The sequence below is a fragment of the Phascolarctos cinereus genome, unplaced genomic scaffold (genome assembly GCF_003287225.1).
Source record: "Phascolarctos cinereus isolate Bilbo 61053 unplaced genomic scaffold, phaCin_HiC Scaffold_5;HRSCAF=322, whole genome shotgun sequence".
Taxonomy (NCBI): domain Eukaryota; kingdom Metazoa; phylum Chordata; class Mammalia; order Diprotodontia; family Phascolarctidae; genus Phascolarctos; species Phascolarctos cinereus.
Window position 1 is genome coordinate 231,303,826 of NW_027555958.1, and position 25,741 is coordinate 231,329,566.

Below are 25,741 nucleotides of genomic sequence, written 5' to 3' on the forward strand. Positions count from 1 at the left end.
CATCCTCCACACAACTGCCAAAATAATCTTCATGATGCATAGCTCTGACATTGTCAAGGACAAAATGTGAAATGTTCAACCTCGTCTTTCAAGGCCTCCATGAGAGACAGCATTGCAAAGTGGACGTGGCCCTAGACCTGAAGCCAAGGAGATGCAAGTTCAAATCCAACTCAGATACTTACTACTATGTGCCCTTGTGCAAATCACTTAACTTCTCTTTGCCTCAGTTTCCTCATCTGCCAATTGAGAGAGGTTTGATTCAATGGCCTTTAAGGTCCTTTCCAGTTCTAAATCTAGGATCCTGTGATTCCCACCTCCCTTTTCACTCTTATGTCCTATCACTCACTTTCATGAATGTCCTGTTTCAGTCAAACTGACCTGCTGCTAGCTGTTGCCCATATTTGATATCACAAACCCTACCACTCACAGACTTGATCATACATGTGTTATTCCATGTCTGGCATCTCAGAGTCTGTAGCTTCCTTCCAAGCTCAGCTCAGAGTCACATCCTTCCCTGGACTTTTCTCCATTCTGTTTCTCCTCTACCTCTCACCCTCACTCTGAGGTGTCAGTGTCTATCTCTCTTGAAATGGGTCTCAAGAAGGAATCTATTGAGTCAAGTCTACTATGCTCCATATAAATGAGTGATACATTTATGGTTTGAGAACACAGTTCCTTTCTTCACTAGATTTGAACAAGGCCTTGACACTTTCCTAGGTGCTGGTTGGTTGCTGTCCTTCATGTTTAAAGAGGACCACAATGTGATCACTATGTTGTAGTCAAGGTACAGTGTGTGACTGCGGCTGATCAGACCAATATGAGCTCAGAAGGCTCTCCTAATTCAGCTACAATAGTCCATAGGAACATTCAGAGTGGAGATGTCTAAATTTGTGCATCTCACATTTTTTTTGAGTTACTGCAATTCTGTTTCACACATAGAACACAGTACCTGCTTTGATATAGGCACACTGTGCTGGGCTGTCCCTTGCATTGCCTTCCATGTGATGCAGTTGGTACCAAAGCTTTTCAGAGAATCTTTGAGAATGTCCACGTATCTTTTCTTCTGACCACCATGTGAGTGCCATGTGAGTGCCTGCCTTGGGTGAGTTGTGCTCTCTGTAATACAGTTTGAATGCTTGGCAGTTCAGCCCCCAAAAGACCTCAGTGTCCAGTGCCTTATCTCACAGGGTGATCTTCAGAAGCTTCCCAAGACAAGCCAAATGGAAGCAGTTCAGTTTCCTGGCATGACTCTGATATACGGTCCAGATTTCACAGGCATACAACAATGAAGTCAGTGCACAGCTCAGTAGACCTTCAGTGTGGTAGGCAGTCTGATACGTCTTCTTTCCCACACTTTCTTTTGGAGCCTCCCAAACACTGAGCTAGGTCTGGCAGTGCCTGCATCCACCCTACAGTGAGGTTGTCAGATTGACTGAAGAAGTTCCTCTAGCCTTTGAGGCTGAAGAAAACCTCTGAGCTTGTTCAAAGCACAGAATTGAGATAAAGCCCTCTCAGTGAAGGAATAGCTTGGGGGAGGAGTGGAGACTGCTTCAGCCTTACCCAGTCTGGTCAGTGCAAGGGAAAGTTGGAATAATCTCCTCAGGCCCTTGTCATATGTATAATTTTGGATTTACTTATAAGTGTATATGGCATACCTGTCCATGTAAGCTACTGTGATGTAGCATTAGTTTCTGTCTTTTCTTTTTTGTTTTCTTTTCCTTCTGTCTTCAATATCCAACCTAGTGCTTTGTATAAAGAAATCATTTCAATCCATTTTTTCCTTTGCCTTTCATTGCCAGCTTCTGTGCATTCTAAACTTTGAGTGACATTTCTCTTTTAGGTCTGTCCACTTCTTTTGATTCCACAATTCCCTGCCTTGGTTTCCCTCTTTTATAAAATATGCTGGCCAAAGGCAAATCCCAGCCCACTCTCACTCCTCAGCCTGTGGAAATAGGCCATAGGCTTCCTATTTTTAAAGTGACTTTAGCAGCAAAAAGCCAGCTTTGAAGTCCCAGTTCAGACTCTGGTCAGATCTCTCTCCACACTGAAGAGTCCCACTCAGGAGAGTAGCCTATTGAATTGGAGTTGAGACAGATGATCATCAAAGCCCACCTGTCATGGTCCCTGCTCTTCCAAAGTATCAGCCCCTCCCTAGTCTCAGGAGTCTCCAAACTGATTCATTTATTCAATCCAGTGGATGAATGTGAAATATATCTGTCTACTAACAGAGAATGAGCTCCATACCCCTGTCCCATTCACCCCCTCCCCTTTCCTAAGACACTCATCCTAGGCCACCCTTTTCAGTGCTGGCTGCACTTCTCTCATGCATGCCTTCCTCCATATATCAATATACACACCTGTCTTGGAACTAAAATCCCATGAATGAATGAATGAAAAAACTTTTATTAAGTGATTTCTATGTGTCAGGTGCTCTGCTAAATATGGGGGTACAAATACAAACATGCATCTCAGTCTCTGCCCTTATGGAGTTTACATTTTAATAAAGAGAGACAACACACACAGGGGAACTGGAGCCAGTATGGTTTGGAAATGGCTAGGATATGACCTGGAGGCCCAGCTCCAGGCAAAGTAAGACAAAAGCTCTCTTTTTAGAACTTTTTCCCCATTGCCACTTCTAGATGTTTTCTATTGCCGTTACTGTTTCTCTTTAAGATTCACTTGGTACAAATAAGTCAACCAATCCAGATACTGGTAGTGATTATCTACTTGACTCCAAGTCATTCATCCTCTTTTCTTTTATTGATTATTTTAAAATAATATTTTATTCTTCCCAATTACACATATATACACTTTTCAGTGTTCACTTTTTGGGGGAAATCATTGAATTGGTCAGGATCACACAGATAACAAGTGTGTGAGGCAGGATTTGAACTCCTGACTCCAGGATTGGTGCTGTATGCACAGTGCCACCCAGCTGTCCTTTAACATTCATTTTTTTTAAATGTTAGTTCAAAATTTTGTCCCTCTCTCCTCACCTTCCCCTCCCCTAAGACAGTAAGCAATTTGATATCAGGTAAATATGTGCAATCATGTTAAATATTTTCCACATTAGTCATTTTTTTGAGGGCATGGATGCCCATCAATTGTGGAATGGCTGAACAAGTTGCGGTATTGAACGTAATAGAATACTATTGGACTATAAAAAATGATGAGCAGGTAGATTTCAGAAAAACCTAATAGATTTACATGAACTGATGCAAAGTGAAGTGAGCAGAACCAAGAGAACATTGTATACAGTAACAGCAATATTGTAAGGATAATCAACTGTGAATGACTTAGCTCTTCTCAGCAGTACAATGACCTCCCTCTTTCCTTAAAAAGTATAGTCTCTAACTCATAGTCTTCCTCTGAACCCCAATCCCTGTTCTTAACTTTTGGGTACTTCCCCATACACATAGATGTTTTCTCAATCACCCCTAGCTTGCCAGTTTCTCAATCTCCTTATCTTCCATGACCTATTCCTTCATTCCCACAACTGCATGTAAGAAAGGTCATACTTTTGATCTCACTAGAACCTCCATTTCTTCCACTTTCATGATCACACATTCTCTAACTCCTATATCTGAAAATAATCTTTGATCATTCCCTTGTTCCTCCTAAACTTACTCTGCCTGCACAATTTTCTTCAGCCCCTCCACCCCTCAGTACTCTCCCAGGTGATCACCCCTGCATCTCCTTCTCCTATTTATGTACCATGTCAAGGTGCTAGAAGGAGTCACACAACCTGGGTCCCAGGGTCCACTATACATTTATGTCATCTAACTTCAACTGGGCCCTTACGGCAGCAAAGCCTCCCTAAATGATTCTTCATCACACTCCCCAAAGCACTTGTTCTAAACTTTTTCATCTCTTAAGCTTCCTCTAGCACCCCTGCTCCCACCCTCTCAACAGATAACTGAGACAAATTCTTTCAGTGAAAAAGCTGACTCAAAAGAAAAGAGGTGCTCCCAGCACCTCAAGTCTCCCCAGAACAAATTCCACGCTCCAACAACAGTGCACTACTGCACCTATTTTCCCACATCCCCTTCAGCGTGTGCATTTTCCTCCTTGGGCATCTTTGTCAGCTAGATGAGTATGAGGTGAAACCTTAAATTCGCTTTAATTTTCATTTCTCTAATTATTCCTGATTTAGAGCATTTTTACATGAGTGTTGAAAGCTTGATTTCTCCCTTGGAAAACTGCCTTTTCATAGACAGTGACTATCACTGAGGGAATAAAAGATTCTTACAAAATGAGTCAGTTTCATAGAGTCAATAATCAATATGTATATATGACTATATGTGTGTGTGATATATGTACACACATTTATCATGTACATATACATACATATACAAATACATACTATTATGTGTTCTATGTGTGCATATGAATTAAGTTTCTTATGAGAGAAACCAGCTTCAATGTCCCTGTGATTGTTTGCCTTACAGTTTTAACTTCATTGGCTTTCTTTGTGCAAAACTTTTGATTTCATATACTAAAATTTCTCACTTTCTCTTCCGTGAGCTGTTTCTTGCTTTCTCATGAACTCTTGCCTTAATCATAGATCTGAAAGATAGCTTTTTCCCCCTTGCTCCTGTAATTTGTTATGATGTCAAGCTTCATTTCTAAGTCATATATTCATTTGGAGCTTGCCCTGGTCTATAATGTTCTAGTATATACAATCATAAGAATATTTTTAAAAACAAGTTTCACAAACACCAGGTTAAGAACCACTGCCTAGGGAAACCAGTGCTTACACACCTGCATCCTCTTTTCCTTTTTCTGGTTGCCATAGTTTCTCTTACCAAGGACTTTTTCTGATTTAGCATGGAAGAAATATCAGCTCGAGTTTTATGACACACCAGGTGAAGCAGTTATAATAAGAGGCTTTTTCTGGAGGGAAGGATGTGGCTTGTCAAGCAGTCTGAGAAGGCATCTAGAGCATGGGTATTTCCAGAAGGAAGCTTTGGAGAAAGGAAAGGGCTGTAGAGAATCTAAGCTAACAGAGGGATTCTATGGACAAGTCAAACAGCTTTGAAGGTTGAGTGGCAGAAATATTAAGGATCTACAATAAACAAATTGATTGTTAACCACTTCATTCTAAGAGCTTTCTAAGATCATTTGGATATTCTCTCTTCTTTTAAAAGTATTTTATTAATTTTTAAAAAAGGAACTTGTATTTTGAATTTGTTACATTCTTGTAAAGGGTACACATGAAACATTCTTCCTTTAGTATACATCCGCTTTTACTGTTCTGCTGTGTTTATTGAAGCGCTTGTTTTATTTGGTGTTTATTAAAATTTATAAAAGTTTTAAAAATAGTACAAATCTTAAAAAAAAATCTAAGTTTAGAGTAGGAGAGAGAATGAGATGGTGAAGATGGGCAGAGGCTATGGAGGCAGGAGTGTGGAAAAATCAGTGGGGACCAGGGCAGGTGCTTAGGAGGGCAGTGGTCAAGGCCAGGACTGAATGATGTGGGGAGAGGCTGGAATGGAAGAGATCAGCACAGGGTAAATGCTATGACAGAATTTCAGATGGTCATACTGAATGGGACAAAGAGAAATGCTGGGACACTCAAATGAGGAAAGAACAACTGGATAAGTTAATTGACCAAAAAAGATCACATCTGCATAACATCTTGCAGTTCACAACATTAGTGGGATGTAAGTAGTACAAATATCATTATCCACATTTTCAACACGAGGAAACTGAAGCTCAGAGAGGTGAAGCAATTTTTTCAGTCACACAGCTACTAAGTGTTAAGTAGCAGGGAATAAATTTGGACAAATTTGGAGTGGACAGGATAGAGGTGGATTGAAAAAAATCATGAAGAAAGTAAGAAACAGTAGGGGGCAGAATAAAGAATTTCATGGATTATAAGTTTATACTAGGACACATATCTGCCTTTTTCTGTTTCTGTAGCTTTGCCTACACTGTTTCCTATGCCTGAAATGCTCTTCCCCAGCCTCTTTGTCAAATTCCTATCCATTTTCTAAAAAAGATGAAATGCAACGTCATTCAGGAAATCTTCACATCATTGATAACTGATTCACTGATTCACATCATTGGTAACAACTTCCCCCACTTTGGAGCTCATCTAACACTTGGTTTTCTCCTCTCAGGTATATTTATCATAGTTGGTTTTATTCTATGGTTATTCATGTATTTCTTATATTCCCCTATTAAGTTCCAGTAAAGAGGAACCCGCCTAGCATCTAATCTAATACTCTTCACATAGTGGACACTAAAGCAATGTTAATAGAATGAATGTTAGAGTCAGGAGGGATTGAGAGAGGGAGAAAAGATGTTTAACCTGAAAGAGTTAGAAGGAAATGGGTGAGAGGGAGCAAGAGGAAGACTTGCTGGTGATGGTGATGTGAGAATTCTCATGCTCATTACCATTTGTGTTTTACTTGGCATGATATTTACTGGTCAGCAGAAACTGCAGTGGCTAACATATTCTCTCTCACTGTGGCTGGGCAATATATGAATGAGTGAAAAAAAACATATATTATGTACTTACTCAGTTGTTTTAATCATATCCACCTCTTCATGACCCTATTTAGGAGTGTTCTGGGTAGAGATACTGGAATTGTTTGTCATTTCCTTCTCAAGCTCATTTTACAGATGAGGAAACTAAGGCAAATGGGGTTAAGTGATTTGCCCAAGGTCACACAGCTAGTAAATATCTGAGGCCAGATTTGAACTCAGGTTTTCCTGATTCCAGGCTTGGTACTGTATTCACTGCACTGCCTAGCTTCCATACACATACACACACACACACACACACACACACACACACACACACACACACATATATATCACTTATGTGTCAATCACTGTGCTAAGTGCTGGCCATATGAATATGCAAGTAGGACAGACCCTGCCCTCAAGGAGCTTACATCCTAAGAGGGCAGACAACATACACAGGTGTATAGATATCTCTATTTCCTTTCCCACTGGCTGCTCTGCTTGATTTGGACTCTACAGGTGTCTTCATTACGCTCCCATGCCAGTTGTCCTCTGGCACTGCGGGCACTGTAGTCCTCCTCACCCTTTACTTTTCTGTTTTGTCTTCCATCATTATATTGTAAGTTCCTTGAAGGCAGGGACTGTCTTTCTTTTTCTTATTTGTACCCCTGTGCTTAGTACAGTGCTTGGCACAGTTGCACATCATAGGAGCTTAATAAATGTGTACTGTATTGTGACCTTCCTTTGATTCCAAGATCCCAGAGTTGTGGTTAGGGAAGGACAGCTGGGGCTTTGTCCCAGGGTGCTGACACCCAGTTACATATTTGTGTCTGACTCTTTGTAGCCCCATTTGGTAGAGGTCATTTTACAGATGAGGAAACTAAGGCAAAGAGGGTCAAGTGACTTGCCCAGAGACACAGCTAGTAAGTGTCTGAGGCCAGATTTGAACTCAGGAAAATGAATCTTCCTCACTTCAGGCCTGGCATTCTATCCACTGTGCCACCTAGCTGCCTCTCTGTCTACGGGTACATAGGCATTCAAAACAATTGCCCTCAGACCCTAACCCATCTGCCTCTTGGTGACCTCATGAACTTACACAGGTTCATTTTTTATTTTCATATGTATAACTCTAACATGTATGTATCAAGCCTTTATCTCTCTAAATCTTTAAGAACAAAAGGTAATTCTTTAGTACAGGTTTGCAAGCTATATTTTTCATAGATGTCAACACAGAGAGAAACTTGAACCTGAGACAGTTTTTCTGAGGCCTTCATATGTGAAAGGGAGACAGAGAGGTTGCCACAGTATATCCCCCTGGTATAATGTAACCTTCTTGAAGGCAGGGACTATTTTTTTTCTAATCTTTGTATATCTAATCACTAATGTTGGGCTTTGCACATAGTAGGTGCATAATAAATGGTTATTCAGTGAATTAAACATTGAAAGCAGAGGTGATTAGACCATGAGATCTTTAGTAGTTAGCTATGACAGGAGTGAGGCATGGTGGCTGGAATGAATGGTTGGGGAGCCATGGTGGAAAAGGAGCTGGGGGCCTGGAAAACAGGCTGGTTCTGGGAGGAACATGAAGTTATGGGGAGACAAGGGTTCTATATAGGTATAGAGGGAGTATAAAGGGGAAGAGAGAAGAGAAGAGAAATTGGAAGATGTCTGCGACTCAAGGTGCTTCAGAAGCTAAGAACATTAGGTCTCTGGGTGAAGCTTGCAATGGATGTGAGACTCCCTAGATTTGTCACTGGGATAGAACGATCTCATGGTCTTGATATGGATGGGACTTCTTTTTCTGTCTTCAGGGCTAATCTCAGGTCAGAATGCTCCCATCTTCACCCTCAATCCTTAGTCACCATAGTGATAAGTGACATTGACTCACTGAGTCACTGAACACCATCACCTCATAAATACTGGATGCTGATTCTGATGTTGATGCTGGGCTTGAAGCTGGGCTGTGGACCCAGTTCCCTCCCATGACTGAGCAGGCCTGAGTATGAACTCATCTTTCTTACAGTTCCCATTTCTCAGCCACAAGCACTGGCATCTAATCAGTCAACAAGGAGTTGGCCATGTCACAACCTGCCCTAGGAGCTGCCCAGAGAAATACAGATGTCTCTGTCTTTGTCTGTCTCTTTGCCTGTCTGTCTCTTTCCTCTAATCAACTACCCCAAATACCTTCTCTCTACACTGATGATTTCTCTAATTCCCTAGAGCAGACCTACTGCTAGGCTCCATCTGCTGGAGATAGATGATGCTACACATTCCTCTACTCCACATTGGCTAGAACATCCTGCCCCTCCAAGGTAGGATGGGAGGATTTTTCCCAAATAACTTCCCCAAAGCTTGTTCTTCAACCTGCAACTTTCTCCCCCACTCCAGGAAGCTCAGGATCCACCAGTCCTTCCTTACAAGTGAAAGAGAACTCCTCTGTTCCTCCCTTCCCGCTGGGGTTAGAGGCTCTGTGGATGGGACCCATGACTCTGAGGGCTAAGGCTTGGGGGACACTTTAAGGAAGATGGAGTGGGGCAGACATGAGTGGAGTAGGGAGAGAGAAAAGGACATGGGTACACACTGACACAGCTATCAGCAAAGACTGATGGTGTTCATCCTACTGAGAGGGAGCTGTATTAAACAGTCCTCCCTCTTCCCTACATCAGACCTTTCTCTGCCTCATTTAAAACCTCTAGTGGAGATGTTTCATTTAAAGGGCACTTGTGATTGAGGCAGGTCTCAGCATGGACCTTTCTTAGCTTTTTCTTTTCTGAAACCTAATTATAGGCTCTTAGCCAGAAGAGACACCAGCATTAGCTATAAACTTCTAAGAGATACTGAGAGCTCAGAATCCTCTCCCCAGCACTTCTTGTATTGGGGTTCCTCACCCCTATTTAGATCTTGCTGCACACTCCAGTCATAGTAACTGTGACCTGGCTCCTACTCAGGTGGAGGAAGCTTGCAATGAGTATAAGAAAAGTGGGGAGGACAGTTTTGTGCTGCATGCTGCTTATTTGGAGGGGTATGTGACTCCTGATTGGTGGAAAGGATACTGAGTGTGATGCATGACTGTGTAAGGGGCTTACTTCATTTGGCTGCAGACACTTTGGAGAGATTATTCAGAGACATGTGGACAAAGGACATCAGGGAGGTAGTGGGAAAAAAAAAACTTCGGAATGACAGACATGCATGGGAAACTAGCCCCATACTTTCCTTGCAGTTACTTGAAATTCTAGAGGCTTCTGAGAATGGTCCTCTGGGTGACATTGCTCTCTCTCAATCTCTCTCTCTCTCTCTCTCTCTTCCCTTGTCATTCCCTATAACACCATTAGGGTTACTCTACCTTCCAAATAGTTGTAGTGTAGGCAATGACAGATTCACGACAAAAGCTGTATTCCTGATGAATTTTGTTTAATATAATTTTTTTTTACCCAATTACATGTTGAAACAAATTTTTAAACATTTTTAAAAAAAGTTTTGAGTTTCAAATTTGAGCCCTCTATCTCCCTCCCTCCCTACCCCTTCCCTGAGGTACAAAATCTGATATAGTTTATACATGTGAAATCATGTAAAACATTTCCATATTAGTCATTTTATACAAGAAGACAAATAAAAAGAGAAAGAAAGAATGAAAGTGAAAATAGCATGCTTCAGTCTGTATCACATAGTCTCAGTTCTTTCTCTGGAGGCAGATAGCATGCTTCATCATTAGTCCTTTGAGATTATCTAGAATCATTGTATTGCTGAGAAGGGCTGAGTCACTCACAATTTTTCATTGCATAATGTTGCTGTTACTGTGTACAATGTTCTCTGGTTCTGCTCACTTTGCATCAGTTTATGTAAGGCTTTGAGGTTTTTCTGAGATCATCCTGCTTGTCATTTCTTATAGCACAATAATATTCCATCACAATCATATACCACGGCTTGTTTAGCCTTGCCCAATTGATGGGCATCCTCTCAGTTTCTAATTCTTAGGCACCACAAAAAGAGCTGCTATAAATATTTTTGTACAAAAAGGTCCTATTTCCTTTTTGAAATATCTTTGGGATAAAGCCCTAGTAGTGGTATTGCTGGATCAAAGGGTATGCACAGTTGTATAGCTCTTTGGGCATACTTCCAAATTGCTCTCCAGAATGGTTGCTTCCTGATTATTTTTAAAGGGGGAGGGTAGTCCCAGGCTTACATCCCTCAGCTTGGCTCTTTCTCCCCAAAATGCTGGTTACACAAAAGATTATAATGAATAGCAAATAGTGAATAAGCCATTTATCCAAGCAAAACAGCAAACAGAAATCAGAGAATTTGATTAGAAGAGGACATAAAGTACATAAGAGTAAATGAGCTTTTCATCTGGAAGTGAGTTAAGTTTTTGGCTCAAATAAGGAATGAGCACACAATCTCACTCAGAGTAGATCTATTCTTACAAGTCTCTAGAATTTTGAGCAAGTCCAAAGACAAGAAAGGCCTGACCTTCCATACATTCATGCCATTCCAAAGGCTTTCTTCATTAATACCTGGAGTTCCCTCTGTCTCTGCTTCTCTCTGGATAATGCCTCTAAAGTCTGTGAGGCCAATTGAGATAAAGCCACCTTTGTACTCAGCATTCTTTGTGTCAATAAGAGGCATGAGAGGAACAAATGAGGTAATATTTATAAAGTGCTTTGCAAACTTTGAATCTGTAAATACTGTTATTATGATGTCTCCTCATCACATAAAGTCATTCCAGCTGATAAACTGGATTTTTTTTAGTCCAAGTGTAGAACTTTCCACTTTCCACTTATCTCAATTAAGTTTAATCTCATTCCACTCATTCTTCCATCATTCTGACTTGTTAACAACTTTTTGGATCCTGGCTCTGTCATCCAATACATTAGCTCTGTCTCCCAGTTTCAAGTCATCTGAAAATTCACTTTGCATGCCTCCTATGTCTTCATCCAAGGCATGATAAAAACTTAACGTTGAAAAGTACAGGACCAAAGACAGCTTCCTAGCATGCTCTACTAGAGAACTTCTTCCCATCTGACATTGAACCCTCAAGGACTCACCTTTGGGCCCAGCCATTCAACCATTTCCAAATCCAGCTAACAGCATTATTATCCCTCCATATCTGTCCATCTTCTCCCGAGGGTAGCACTGGAGACTGTCAGATTCTTTGTTGGAATCCGACAGGTACTACATCTACAATATTCTCCTGAACCATCAGTTCAGTTATAGCGTCAAAAAAAGGAAGGTTTGTCTGTGATGATCTGTTTTTGATGAGGTCTTGATGGCTTTTACACAATCACTCTTCCCTTTCAAAATGCTCACAAACCATATCTTTTATAATGTGTTTTAAAATTTTTTGGGAGTCAAAAGCAAAATTCATTGAACCATAGATCACACACTTGTCTATCTTCCATTCTTAAAAATATGGAACACTGGTCCTTCTTCAGTTTTATGGGACCCACTACAGTAGTGAAGACTTTCACTGATCTACAATAGCAGCCCAGCTTAAGTGTGCTAACATTTGGCTATTGTAATAGTGTGGCCAAGACAGGACCTCTGGGGCCCCTTCCTTCCCTGAGAATCTATGATTTCAGGGACCTTTTTTTCTTCTTCACCAGAAATACATGTAAGTATTAGAACAGACCCTGCAAAAGGAACCTCTGCCTGGGAACTAACTAACGATGCCCTTCATTCCTAATGCTAATTGGCTCTCTCACTTCTGAGATTGTCCCACCCCGGAGCAAAAAGAGAGTCTGTAAATTCTTAGTCTGGGAGACTTTGGGGGAGTTCCCATGAAGCGAGGGCCATCCTGACTCTTACATCTCTCTGGGTCCCTTAGCTTCATGTTGTCTGCAGGATGGTGTGTGTGCTGTTCCCCAGGGGAGTCTGGACAGAGGTTCTGGCTGTGACCCTGCTGGTGCTGAATTCCCAGGTGGCTGCAGGCAGACATGCCCCAAGTAAGTAGAGAGCAGCAGCTCCCCAGAGAGCCCAGGTTGGGGCCCAAGGGAAGCACTCTTCCCTCTAGACCCAGACCAAAGGAAGGAATTGAGACAGGATGGTCCTCAGATAGGTGGGCAGTAGGTGTAACTGGTTTTCAGGCTCCCGTCCCAACTAACTCTTCCATGGTCCTTTGATTCCTTTTCCCCTTTTCCTCAGGGTTCAGGGAATTGATGCAGCCCCCCTCCAAGAGCTGAGGGATTGAGGCCGTTTGTCAAAAAATCATGAAGCAGCTACTGTCTGCGGCACTGTGCTAATGCTAAGGAAAGAAAGGCAAAGGCCAGTTCCTGTTCTTGAGGAGCTCACAGTCTAATGGGGGAGACAACAGGCAAACAATTCTGTATGAACAAGATAGATAGAGGAGAAATGGGACATGATCAAGAGAGGGAAGGCACTAACATTAAGGGGGATCAGGAAAGGCTTCCTGTAGAGGGTGCGATTTGAGCTGATACTTGAAGTAAGCCCAGGAAGTGAGGAGGCAGATGGGAGGAAGAAGAAAATTCTAAGCCTGGGAGACAGCCAGAGAGTGCCCGGACTGGGGAGATGGAGAAATTTATGGAAGAACAAGAAGGCCAGTGTCACTGGATAGCAGAGGACTGGGGGCATGAGAACATGAAGTGTAAGAAGGCTGGAAGGGTAGGAGGGGACCAGTTGTGAAGGGCCTTGAAGGCCAAGCAGAGAATTTTATAATTGATTCTGGAGGTGACAGGGAGTCACTGGAGTTTACTGATTAGGGGTTGACATGGCCAGAGCTGCCACCCCGACTGAGTTTTCTGTCCACTACAGATTGTCCCAAAGTTGACTAAGCTGCTGGAAAGGTTTAAATTTGGTTGTTATTGGGGGAGCAAGGGGTAGACTTTCCTGGATTAATTTCCCAGGTATGATTTCAAGGCCATGAGTGACGCTGGAGTGTTTGGGACCACCCCTGGTTTTCATGAATAACATCATGGTGGAGTAGGGGAATGTCTTCCCATCCATTTCTCAGAGGCAGGTTAGGGGCAGGTACTGGTCTAGAGAGACCAAGGGGATTGATCCAGGCTGGCTTTTCTCCTGTCTTCATGATCCATTGTTAATGGACTGAAAAAAAAGGTGTAGGCTCAATTTTCCCTCATCCTCCACTCCCCTGGTCAGGCCAGGCTTGCACTCCCTACTCCCCATCTTTCAGTGTCATCTCTGGTCTCCACACTATTGCTGCTGTCCCTGAAGCCTGGTCAGGATCAAAGGGCCTCTGCCATGACCCAGTAGAGGTGTAAGATCCTTTGTTGGGCAGAGGGAGCCTCTGGGATGGGACACAATCCTCTTCCAGCTAGTGTAAGTATTATAGGGGAACAGATAAAAGCCCCTCTGGCACTGTGTGCATTATTTCCCCTGCAGCCTGGCCTGGCACCTGGCCTGGCCCATCACAGTCTCTTTGGGATCCTACCTGTTCTCAAGGAATCTGACCACTTTTGAGGTTTATCACTGCACTGACTCTGGGGGGAGAGTATGTCATGTGTCACATCCATTCTCCAGGTCTGGGCAAGAAAGAAGGGTCTTCTAGAGACAGTCTGTTAGGGACTGAGGAAGGAGACACCCAAGGACAGTGGGATCTCCCAGTTCTAGCAGAGTGATGGCTGCTTAACCTAGCTGACAACTCCAGTTACCATCCTGCTATAACCATGGGTGTACTGAACAGGTGCTGCCCCCTTGTGGACAATCATCCAAACTACGCAGTATTTAAGTAGCCTCCAAACTTCTTTTTTCTTTCTTTCTTTCTTCTTCTTTCTTTCTTCTTTCTTTCTTCTTTCTTTCTTTCTTTCTTTCTTTCTTTCTTTCTTTCTTTCTTTCTTTCTTCTTCTTCTTCTTCTCTTCTTCTTTCTTTCTTCCTTCCTTCTTTCTTTCTTCTTTCTTCTTTCTTTCTTCTTCTTTCTTCTTTCTCTTTCTTTCTTTCTTTCTTTCTTTCTTTCTTTCTTTCTTTCTTTCTTTCTTTCTTTCTTTCTTTCTTTCTTTCTTTCTTTCTTCTTTCTTTCTTCCTTCTTTCTTTCTTTCTTCTTTCTTCCTTTTCTCTCTCTCTCTCTCTCTTCCTTCTCTCTGTCTCTCTGTCTCTCTGTCTCTCTCTCTCTCTCTCTCTCTCTCTCTCTTTCTCTCTCTCTCTCTCTTTCTTTCTACAATTGGGGTTAAATGGCTTGCCCAGGGTCACACAGCTAGTAATTGTTATGTGTCTGAGGCCAGATTTGAAATCAGGTCCTCCTTACTCCAGGGCTGGTGCTCTATCCTCTGCACCACCTAGCTGCCCCCCAAACTTTTATTGTGCTCTTGCTATGTTCCAGGCACTGTGTTAACTGCAGGGGATACAAGGAAAGGTAAAAGTCCCTGGGGATGACAACATGAAAACAACTGTGTACAAATAAGTTATATTTGGGATAGCTTGGTGATAACCAGCAGAGGGAAGGCCCTAGAATTAAGGGGGACTGGGAAAAGGCTTCCTGTGGAAGACGGGATTTTAGCTGGGACTTGAAGGAAGCCAGGGAGGCGGTGAGTCAGGGATGAGGAGGGCGAGCATTCCAGACCTGGGGGAGAGCCAGAGGAAATGCCCAGAGCTGAGAGATGGAGTGTCTGGTAGGAGGGCGAGCAGGGAAGCCAGTATCACTGGATCACAGAGCACATGGAGAAAAGGGGGAAAGTCATGAAGAAGGGGAATGAAAAGCAAGGGTGTCCAATAAGAGAAGGTCTTAGAAAGCCAAACAGGAAGTTTAAATTTTATTCTGGAGGTGAGAGGGAGCCACTGGAATTTATTGAGCAGGTGGGTGATGTGGTCAGATCTGTGCTTTAGAAAGATCCATTTGAAAGCTGAAAGGAGGATGGACTAGAGTGGGGAGAGATTGGAGGCAGGTGCACCCATCAACGAGCTATTGTAATAGTGCAGGTGGAAGGTGATGAGGGCCTGCATCAGAGCCGTGGCAGGATCAGAGGAGAAAATGTGTTATATTCAAGATGTTACAAAGGCAAAATTGCCAAGTTTTGGCAACAGATTAAATATGGTGATGAGAGTGAGCATGACACTGAGGCTGTGAGCCTAGGTGACTGGGAGGATGGTGGTACGTCACCATAAGGAGAGAATACACACCTGTGGGAGAATGACCACAGAAAAGGGCAAGGACAAGGAGGAACTAAGGGACTGTCAATAGCCTTTGGCTTGGGCTTAGTTCTCATGTGGGCAAAAGTGGAAAAGAAGGCTAGAAAAGGAAATGGGGGCAGAGGTGGAGAAGGCCTTGATTTCCAGGCTAAAGAAGTTGTTCTTTATCTAAACATCAATGGAGAGTCATGGCGTGAGCTAAGTGTTTTGGAGAAGAGAAGATTTTACACCACAGATAGCAGTTAGGAGGCCATTGCAGATGCTGAAGCCTGAGTCATCACACCTGGCCTCTGGTGCTTGGCAGAGAGACATTTTGTAGACTTTCATCCAGGTAGGAAGGACTGAGCTGAGTAGAGCAGTTAAAGGTATGGAGGTGGACTCAGGAATTATCAGCATAGCTAGCTGCAGTGTCAGAGAAATAAAAAGGGGCCAGAGGCTCCAGACATGTCCAAAATTCAGAAGTACAATGTCAGGAATTTGGTAAGATTGGGATCTAAAAGTGGGAAAGTGTTAGAATGCATTTCTCCACTTTTACATCCTGAATTTGCCAAGAGGACAGGGAAATGTCTAAGAAACCAGGAGGCTAAAGACATTTGGGGTTCTTCCAAGGGGTCCAGGTCTAGTCTAACTCACTTGAATTGGTGACCACATTGGTGTCATTCTGAGCCCCAATATCTGAGGCCAACCTTTTCCCCCTTCCCTCTAATACCTTATTCTTCTGAAGGAGTTTTACCTGTGGGTAATTCCCTCAAACTGTCTCTTTATCTGCACAAAATCCCAGGATTTGCACCTTAGAAATCATTTAAGCCAATTCTCTCATTTTACTGATAAGGTTACTAAGGCTGCCAAATTAGAGACTTAGCAAAGGTGACATAGTTATAATTACCAGGGTAATGTAGTTAGTACGGTAAGATCCTACATTAGTGTGGGGGAGGATATTTGAGGATTAAAGGGTTTTAAGTTAGGCGGTCATAGCATCATTGGAAAAGCTGGAGCAAAGATGAGACACTGAAGAGGAAGCATCAGTAAGTTTTCCAACTTGTCTGTGAGAGGCGAGGGAAATAGAGATACCCAAATTACTCCAGATGTTCTATAGCTTGGTGTAAGGCAAATTGGTGGTGCCATTCTTAGAAATCAGGAGGTCAGGAGGAAAATTTAATATCAGAGACAAAATGACAACTTTTGTATTTTTAGTTTGAGGTGCTTGGGAACACACAGGTAGAAATGTTTGACAGAGATGTTTGACAAAGAGTTGGAAACTAAGTCCTCTTGATCAGGAGGTGGGTGGCATGTTTCACCATTAGTCCTCTGGAATTATGGTTGGTTATTATGGTAATCAGAGTTTCTAAGTCTTTCAAAGTTCTTTGCCTGCAAACTCATCCCATCAACTTGCTTTCAAACCAAAAATTATGCTTTGGAGTAAGTTCTGCTCTGAGGCCCTACTCTCTTGATTGATGGCTAAACCCTCAAAGCTGTTGTTGTTCAGACATTTCAGTCATGCTTAACCCTTTGTGACCCTATTTGGAGTTTTCTTGGCAAAGATACTGGGGGTGGTTTGCCATTTCCTTCTCCTGCTTAGATGAGGAAACTGAGACAAACAGGGTTAAATGACTTGCCCAGAGTTACACAGCTAAGAAGTGTCTGAGCCTGGATTTGAACCCCGGTCTTCCTGATTCCAAGCGCAGTGCTCTCTTCACTTCACTAGCTGCCAAGGTCCCTGACTTTCAGAAAAAGTCCTGTCAAGATTCATTTCATTGCCTTCTCTGCAGCAACTTCCTCTACAATCTCCTTGCCAACTTCTTCATAGAGATGCACCTACCCTGTCCTCATAGTTCTTCCCCACTCCCCAAAGTAAAATCTGGATCCAAGAGATGTGATAAAATCTACTTTTCCATTGTTCCTGGATGAGCCACATCCATGTACTCCTCTGTGGCCACACTCACCACCTTCAGCCCAGTGTTCCTCCCTAGCCACGACTGCTCTGAGATCATAGAGGAAATGTATGATTAGAAAGAAAGTTGGATGGGTCCTATTGGTAACTTCAAAATATACAAAGACCTACAGTTATTCCTCCAGCATGCAGGGGTAGGCCTTCTATAGAGGATCTATGGAAAAATCACAAAAGAGGAGCAATGGTTGGATTCTGCTCTATGCCATTAGAGGGAAGACCACTGAGATGAAATCATAGATGCATCAGAAAATCAAAGCAACTTCTACTGATATGGGCTCTCTTGTTACAAAATGCTATCCATACACAATCCTTTCTGACCTTCACCACAAGTCTATGAAAAAGGCACTGTCGCTTTTATTGTCTCCATTTTACAGATGAAGAAATTGGTTCAGAGAGGAAATGATTAGTACAAGGCCTCAGAGTCATCAGCACAACTGGGATTGGAAGCCTGTATTCTGACTACAGAGACAGTGTGGTCCAATGCTGCCTCCTGAATATTTTAGGCCCAATGTCTCTAAGCTATCTTAAACACATGCCCAAAACTGAGCTCATTGCCTTCCACTCAAACCATACCTCTTTCAGACTTTCCTATTCCTAATGAACATAATGCAATTTTTCTAGCCTCATGGTTCATGGCCTTGGTTTTATCGTCAATACCTCTCTCTCTCCCTTCTCCAACAGGGTCACTGCCACAATATCCCTTACATGTGGTGGGTGAAAGATGAAATGACCAAGGAAACAAAGGTTCAAGCTTCTGAACATAATCGATTTATTCAGCAATATATGCCAATTATGCAACAAACCAGGACCAGACCTCCCCAGCTTATGGTTATATATATATATATTTATATATGTACATACACATACACATATCCCAAAATATAGTGGGAGACAGATTTTTATATGTTAAAAACAATGAATTAAATAAGGACAATGAATTAAAAGGAAACAATGCAACATTAGGTAACTTGAATTTTAACTGGAGAAAGGATTAGGGACTTTCAAGTTGGGAGGGGAAGAGCAAATAGGTGCAATTCCCTGAAATCAGAAAAAGAGAAGTCCCCTTCTGGGGAGGGGGGTAAGGGGGGACCCCCAAGCGTTTGTGAACAATCAAAGAAACATGGAAGCAATAACTGATAAGACAGATGGGTTGCTTAGGATGTACAATTGTAAGAAAACTCCTTGCCTCAATCTCTGCGTCTGCCCATGTTTCTGTTCAGCATAACCTCAGGCCTTAGTTAATGTTCTCTAAGTAGTGGGGGAGAGGTGGTCCAGCTTCCCAGCCATGCAGTGCTAGGTTCAAACAATGAAATAAAGGTTTCTCCCAATTCCCACAACGGAATACAATTTTCTTACAAGACAAATATTGGATTCTGCCCACAATCAAATAGAAAGGGAACTGAGCTAGCTCCAGAACTGAGTCACAAGATGGAGTAAGTGTGGTTCACTCAATTCCCACAATTCAGCACTTGCTGAACTAATCTCAATTTCCTCCTACATACAACCCTTTCTGTTCCTATGGCCACCATATGAGCAGAACCTCATCACCTCTCACCCACGTTATTATGATAGCCTCCTAATCACTCTTCCTGCCTCATCTCTGTTCACTCCAAACCATCTTTCACACACCTAAAAATGTGTTTTTCTTTAAGAGTAAATCTGACTAAGTTACTCCTTTCCTCAATAGACAGCAATGGCTCCCTATTGCTTCTGTGATCAATTAGAACTTACTCTCTTTACACCTTCACAATCTGGCTGGAACCCTATCTTATATGACAATCCTCCTCTTCCAGTACTGAGTGAGCCTTTTCCTCACACACTGCACCATCTCCCATCTCTGGACCTTTGCCCTGGCCATCCCCCATTCCTGGAATACCCTCCCTCCTTGCCTCTGCCTCATGGATCCTCTCTTCCTTGAAGGCCCAGCTCAAGCACCACTTTGTAGGTGAAGCCTTTCCTGATGCCCCCAAATGCCAGCGTCTTCCCTCCCTCCCTCCCTGTCTTCTCCTCATTCGGATTCCTACTGTCTATATGTTTATGGACACTTGTCACTCCCATTTGAATGTAAAGCTGAGGATTCTTCCATTCTCTATATTTGTGTTCCCAGCACCTAACATGGTGCCTAGCACACAGTAAGCACTTAATAAATGCTTGCTGATGGACTGACTGTCTTTGGGGAAGTACAGCAGTGCACAGAGAAGGAAAGACTATTAACTATAAAGAAAGCAAGGAATCCATGAGTTAGGGGTGGGGCAGAGGGCAGGCCTGTTCACATGTGTGGAGGTGGGAGATGAAATACTGAGTTTGGGGAGCAGCAAGTAGGCCAGTTGCACTGAAACATAAATTGTGTGTGAGAAGGAATAATAGGAGATGCTGGAAAGGTAGGCTGGAGTCAGACTTTGGAAGGCTGTAAATGCTAAGGTTAGGATTTTGAAATTTCTTCAAGGATCCATAGGGAGCCACCACAGCTTCTTGAGGAGGTGAATTAAATGGTCAGACTTAAACTTTCTAAAAATTATTTTGTCCTTTGTGGGGTGGATAGATAAATTATATCAATCAGTCGATAAGCATTAGTTTCGTGCTTGCTATGTGCCAGGATTGTGCTGAATGCTAGTTTACATATAAAAACAAGTAATTTTCTGCCCTGGAGGAGCTTACCTTTTGGAAGAGGATGTAAGACATGCCCAGGAGGGGTGACTGGGGGAGGGAGCCCTGGTCCAGCAGTCACAGGAATTGGGAGCAGAGCCATACATAGCATAGCAGATCATGCCCTTTTCAGTAGCTAGGGTAGTATTGATTTGATTATTGTCCCCTGATCAAAGGGGAGAAAAGGGTGTGACGTCCAGGTTATGAAAGTGTGTGGAGGGTCTGTCATCTGTCCGGGTCTCTAAAGAGGAACTGGGGAGGGGGATACAAAGATATTCTAGAGGGATAAGGATCAGAGACTTGGTGAACTTGGGTGAGGAGGACTTGTGGTGGTTGTTGGATAAAATCTCTTGGGACTGTTTGCACCAGCCTGGGTGTAGCCGAGAGGCAGCTATAACAGACAGGATCGGTCTGGGAACCAGAAGGTCTGGGTTCTAGTCCAGCTTCCATTCCAGATTTGCGGTGTGACTTCGGAAAAGTCTCTTGACATTTCTGGGCCTCAGAGAGGGTGGGGCTGAGAATGCGCAGGAAGGGCAGCCGGATGTTGGCCTTGTTTTCTTTGGTCAGTACCGGGTTGTGGTGAGTGATTCGAGGGCGGGGGTGTCCGTCAGGGCTCACCTTCCCCCACCCCACCCCCACCAACCCTCACCCCATCTCCCCCTCAGAGCACTTCACCGAGCAGGCTAAGTCCGAGTATCACTTTGAGAACAGGAGGGAGCACGTGCGGTTTGTGGATAGATACATCCACAACCGCGAGGAGTTTATGCGCTTCGACAGCTACCTGGGGGAGTATGAGGCGCTGACGGAGCTGGGGCGGCCCAGTGCTGAGTATTATAACAGCCGCAAGGAGATTCTGGAGCAGAGACGAGCGGCAGTGGACTGGTTTTGCAGGGTCTGCTACAAGGTGTCTGAGCTCTTTTTAGTGCACAGGAGCGGTGAGTGTGCGTCCCCGTGAGGTGACGGAGGGACCAAGGGAGCGAAGCAGGCACCCAGGGAGAGGGAGAAGAGATAGTGAGAGGGGCATGGGTCGTGGGGAGGGGGGCAGAGGGAAGAGAAGAGAAGGAGCTGGAAGGGAGCGCAGACGGAGAGGAGAGGGGGTGGAGGTAGTGATGGGAGGGGGATAGGTGGGGAGGGGGGGTCACAGGAGCAGATGCAGAGACAGGGGCCCCCAAAACAGGGGGGAGACAAGGAAGAGAAGGGATGAAGGAAGGGGGAGATGATAGATTGGGAGAGGAGAGGAAGGGATGGGACCAAGAGTGAAGGGAGAATGGGGCGGGGGCAGGTGGGGGCGGAGATTAGGGACAAAGAGAGGGATGAAAGAGAAGAAAGAAGAATGGAGGAGGGGATTGGGATGGAAGGAGAAAGGAAGGATGAGAGGGAGAGGAGGTAGAGAAGTGAGAGAGGAAGAAGATAGGCAACAGAAATGATGGGATGGAATTAGCAGAAAAACTGGAGATGAGTGAAGGGGACTGGAAGGGAAGAGAGACCAAAAGAGGGGAGAATGAATGGGAGAGAAAGAGGGTAGGAACACAGGGAAGGGGCAAGACGTGCTGGGGAGGGAAGGGAGGAAGCCTTTTATAGCAGCATGGATTTTGGTTCCTTGAGTCCTTTTTCCTCCATCAGATTTAGGTGTTTTGGAGTTTTTTCCCCTCTCTTCCAGTTCTAGTGGGGATCAATTGCTTTGGGAACAAGCTAAAAACCTTTCACCAATAAATAACTCAAATTTATACAATGATAAATGATTAATAGGCAGCTAAGTAGCAGAGTAGAAAGACTGCCAGGCTTGCAGTCAGGAAGACTCATCTTTCTGAGTTCAAATCTAGTCTCAGACACTTACTAGCTGTGGGACCCTGGTTGTCACTGTTTGCCTCAGTTTCCTTATCTGTAAAATGATCTGGAGAAGAAAATGGCAAATCACTCCAATATCTTTGCCAAGAAAATCCCAAATAGCGTAACAATGAGTTGTGCACAATTGAAAAATGAGAGAACAACAAAATATTTAATATTAAATCCTCCAAGTCTTGAGTGCCCAGGCTTCATGAACCTTTTAAAGTTGTAAATAAAACTGTTCCTTTTCTATCTCTAATCTAAGCTCAGCAGAGGCTTCCCAAGCTCTACTCTGTCTTGTCTCAACACATTCTCTCCCTCCCTTCTCCCTCCCATACTTCTCTGATAACACAAACTCTTACAACTGAGGTCTCATCACTGAAATTGTCTTTCTCCACAGACCCAGACATATTTCTGCTTCTCCCAAGACCCCTGGACTTTGACTCAGGATGCTCAGGTTTCTATTTGGTCAAGATGTTACCCACAGGTGTCCTGATTCAGAATTCAGACTGATAACATCTCCTAATGTAATAAATCTCTCAAATAGTTTATTACCTACACCTATGATCTGCTTTTGGAAATGATCCATTGTAAAAGTATCCATTTATAATAAGAAAACTTGCCTGCTAATTTCTTCCTGTATCACCGAATCTTGATGAGCTGGGTCTGTGACAATTCAGCACCATGGACTCCTGGGCCTACTCCCTGCTAGTTCAGACTTCTAGTCTTAGGTGGAGCTTAAATGTTTACTGAGATGCCATTTCTGGCTCTGGGGAGAAGAGGAGACCTGAGCCTGCTTATGAATCAGGTGACAGAGGTGGGGGCTGCACTAGGAAGACCTGCTCTGGCTCCTTCACTCAAGATCTTTTTCTTTCTTCCAGTTGAGCCCGAGGTGATTGTGCATCCATCAAAGATGGCTCCCCTGGGACACCACAATCTGCTTATCTGCTCTGTCAGTGGTTTCTATCCTGGGGACATTGAGGTCAGTCGTTACTGAATGGGCAGGAGGAGACAGCTGGGGTTGTGTCCACAGGCCTGATCAGCAATGGAGACTGGACTTACCAGCTCCTGGTGATGCTGGAAATGACCCCCAAGCATGGAGATGTCTACACCTGCCAAGTGGAGCACTCCAGCCTTCAAAGACCTGTCATGTTGGATTGGAGTGAGATAGAGCTCCCTCAACCTCTAGTTCTAATATTGCTCAGGACATGGAGCTAGCTTTGAGATCCTCTCAGTGTGTGCCCTGTGCCCCTATTTTCTTCTTCCCTGGGCTAATACAAACCCCCTTCCCCCCCCCACCTTTTCCCAGCTCTCAAATGGCAATGCTGACCTAAGAGCTATGGAGACCTAGAACTTGTCAGCCTCCTCACTGGCCCAGCCCTGGGAGCTGGTCTCTCTATCAGCCTACAGACCCCTTCCCCTGGGGTAAGTATGCTTTGAGACAGATTGGTGTCAGTGTCCCTGATGAGCTTTCACTTCCTGAGTCCTGAAAAGCCCTTTGCACATCCATCCCTTCCTTTCTTAGCTCAGACCCATCTGCTCCCCACATGGGGCCGGCTCCTGGAGGAAAAGTTTTGATCTTTGCTGTCTCTTCTCCCCAGAAGCACAGTCTGAATCCGCCCAGAGTAAGATGCTGAGTGGAGTGGGAGTCCTAGTGCTGGGCCTGATCTGCGTTTGGGGTTGGCCTCATTGTCCACAAGAAGAGTCAGAAAGGTGAGATTCTCTGGGGAAAGCCCTGAGGCCTCTCCCCTCCATGATCTCCAGGAGAGAGGATATTTGATTGTGTCAGAAATCTGGCCCCAGGTCAGGGGTGAAGGGGTGCTCTGGCTCTGGGGTCACATTTTCCTTCACTAGGAACTTGTAGAAGGTGGTGAAGGGGCCAGATCCCAGGGCTGAAAGGTCTTAGGAAATTTTATATTTACTCGGAGAGACATACTGGGGAGCGGTCTCAGGTTCCAGGTGCTTCTTTTTCTCTTATCATCCACTCACACAATTGTAGAAGGATGGATAAAACATCTATTACATGTTTCCTCCATGGTGTAAGGTATTGGGCTAAGTAGCATTGGGAGCTCCCTGTCTCACAGTTCTCAGAGCCTTGGTGTCCTTTGCTTCTATGACTCTAGGGTTTACAAGGATTTATATGTCTGTCTCTCTTTCTTCCTTTCCCAGAAATCAATGTTCTCGACCAAGAGGTAAGATCATTCTACCTAGGTGGCATCAGGGTTCCCATAGCTACAGCCTCTGCCCAGTGGGGACTTAAGCTAAGAAGATACTTGGGGCCCTTAGTGGGAAGAAATGGTTCTACTTGTGGTTTCAGACCCCCATGTAGACTCCTATATGACTATTCTGTGTCCTCTGCAGGGCTCCTGAGCTGATCCCTGTGGCTGTGTCCCCTGGAACTATTGTGTCCCCTCAGCCTCCCTACCATGTTTGGAGGCCCCTGCTTGTGTCCAGATCTCCAAGAGATTAGTTCTACTGACTCCTTCCCTGGAATAGCTCCTTCCCTGTACCTTTGTCTCTGTCTAGACTCTTTGGCATTTCTTCAGCAGTTTCAAAGACCCCTTCCACTCTCCTTTGTTCCTGAACAGGGTTTTATCCATTTAATTCCTTGAGCCTCCAGCCTAATAAATGAGAAGACTGAAATTAAGTGGTGCTTGGTGACACAGAGACAAATTGAGGGGAGCAGAGGGAGGAAACTTCAGCACTAGGGATTTGTAGAGTCTGTCAAAGTGTGCAATGCCTCCAGAGGTGCAGATTGCAATCCATCCACACCTTTTCATCCTGGGTGCCTCTTGTCTGTTTCCTTCAATAATTTCTGCATAAGTTGATTAACCAGCATGCTGGTGGCCTTCCTCTACATTTCCTGATATACATAGATACCACTGGCCCTCACAGGCTGTCTGACCACAATCTTTAGCTTTCCCTCTGTGATGGGCCCACCTCCTTCTGGTGACTTTCCTTCTATCACTTCTGCTCAGTTCTTTTATGATATGCTGTAGCCTATGCTTGCCTATCATGTGCCCCTCCATTGCACTTTTTATTTTATTTATTTTTTTACACTTTTAAAAAAAGTAAAGTTTTAGTAATACATTTTGTGTTTACATTTATTCATTGCTTAATATATACCGTACCCTCATTGCCTTTCCTGATAACAAAACTTTTACTCAAAAGTTCCATAATAACCCTCACATTGATCACATATATCCAACAGTATATGCAACAATACATACCCATAGTCTTCCTGCTTTTTCCATGAATGTTTATTTTCTCTTCACTGTGGCCAAGCTTGATAACTCTAATTCTATAACATTCAACATCATTCCCTCCCACTCCATTTTGTAGTCTTGGGTATGTTTCTTTGCTGGTTCTGCTCACACTCTCCTGTATCAGTTCATATAAGTCTTCCCATGTTTCCCTGATTTTTTCATTTTTATTCTTTATTTTGTTACAACACAATTCCATTTCATTCATGCGTCACAATTTGCTTAGCCCTTTCTCAGCTGATGGGCACCTACTTTATTTCTATTTGTTTGCTATCATAAAATGTTGCAATGAATATTTTGATATATATATGTGTATCTGAGGTTTTTTTTCCTTAACTTGGGCACCCTTGGCATATATGTTAAGCTGTGGGATCTCAGGATCAAAATATGGAGCTGTTGACACTTTTGAGCATAATTCCAAATTGTTTTTCATGATTGTTGTACCAGTTCACAGCTACACAAATAGGCATCAATCTACCTGTCTTTGTG

General features: G+C 43.6%; 1 protein-coding gene across 1 annotated transcript; it reads left to right on the forward strand.

The window, feature by feature from the left end:
- Nucleotides 1-12,310: 12,310 nt before the first annotated feature.
- LOC110204317 (DLA class II histocompatibility antigen, DR-1 beta chain-like) lies at nt 12,311-24,459 on the forward strand. Its single transcript, XM_078155677.1, has 6 exons — nt 12,311-12,410; nt 20,828-21,097; nt 22,871-22,971; nt 23,055-23,151; nt 23,591-23,702; nt 24,351-24,459. The coding sequence occupies exons 1-6, from the start codon at nt 12,311-12,313 to the stop codon at nt 24,457-24,459; spliced, it is 789 nt and encodes a 262-aa protein (XP_078011803.1).
- Nucleotides 24,460-25,741: the final 1,282 nt, after the last annotated feature.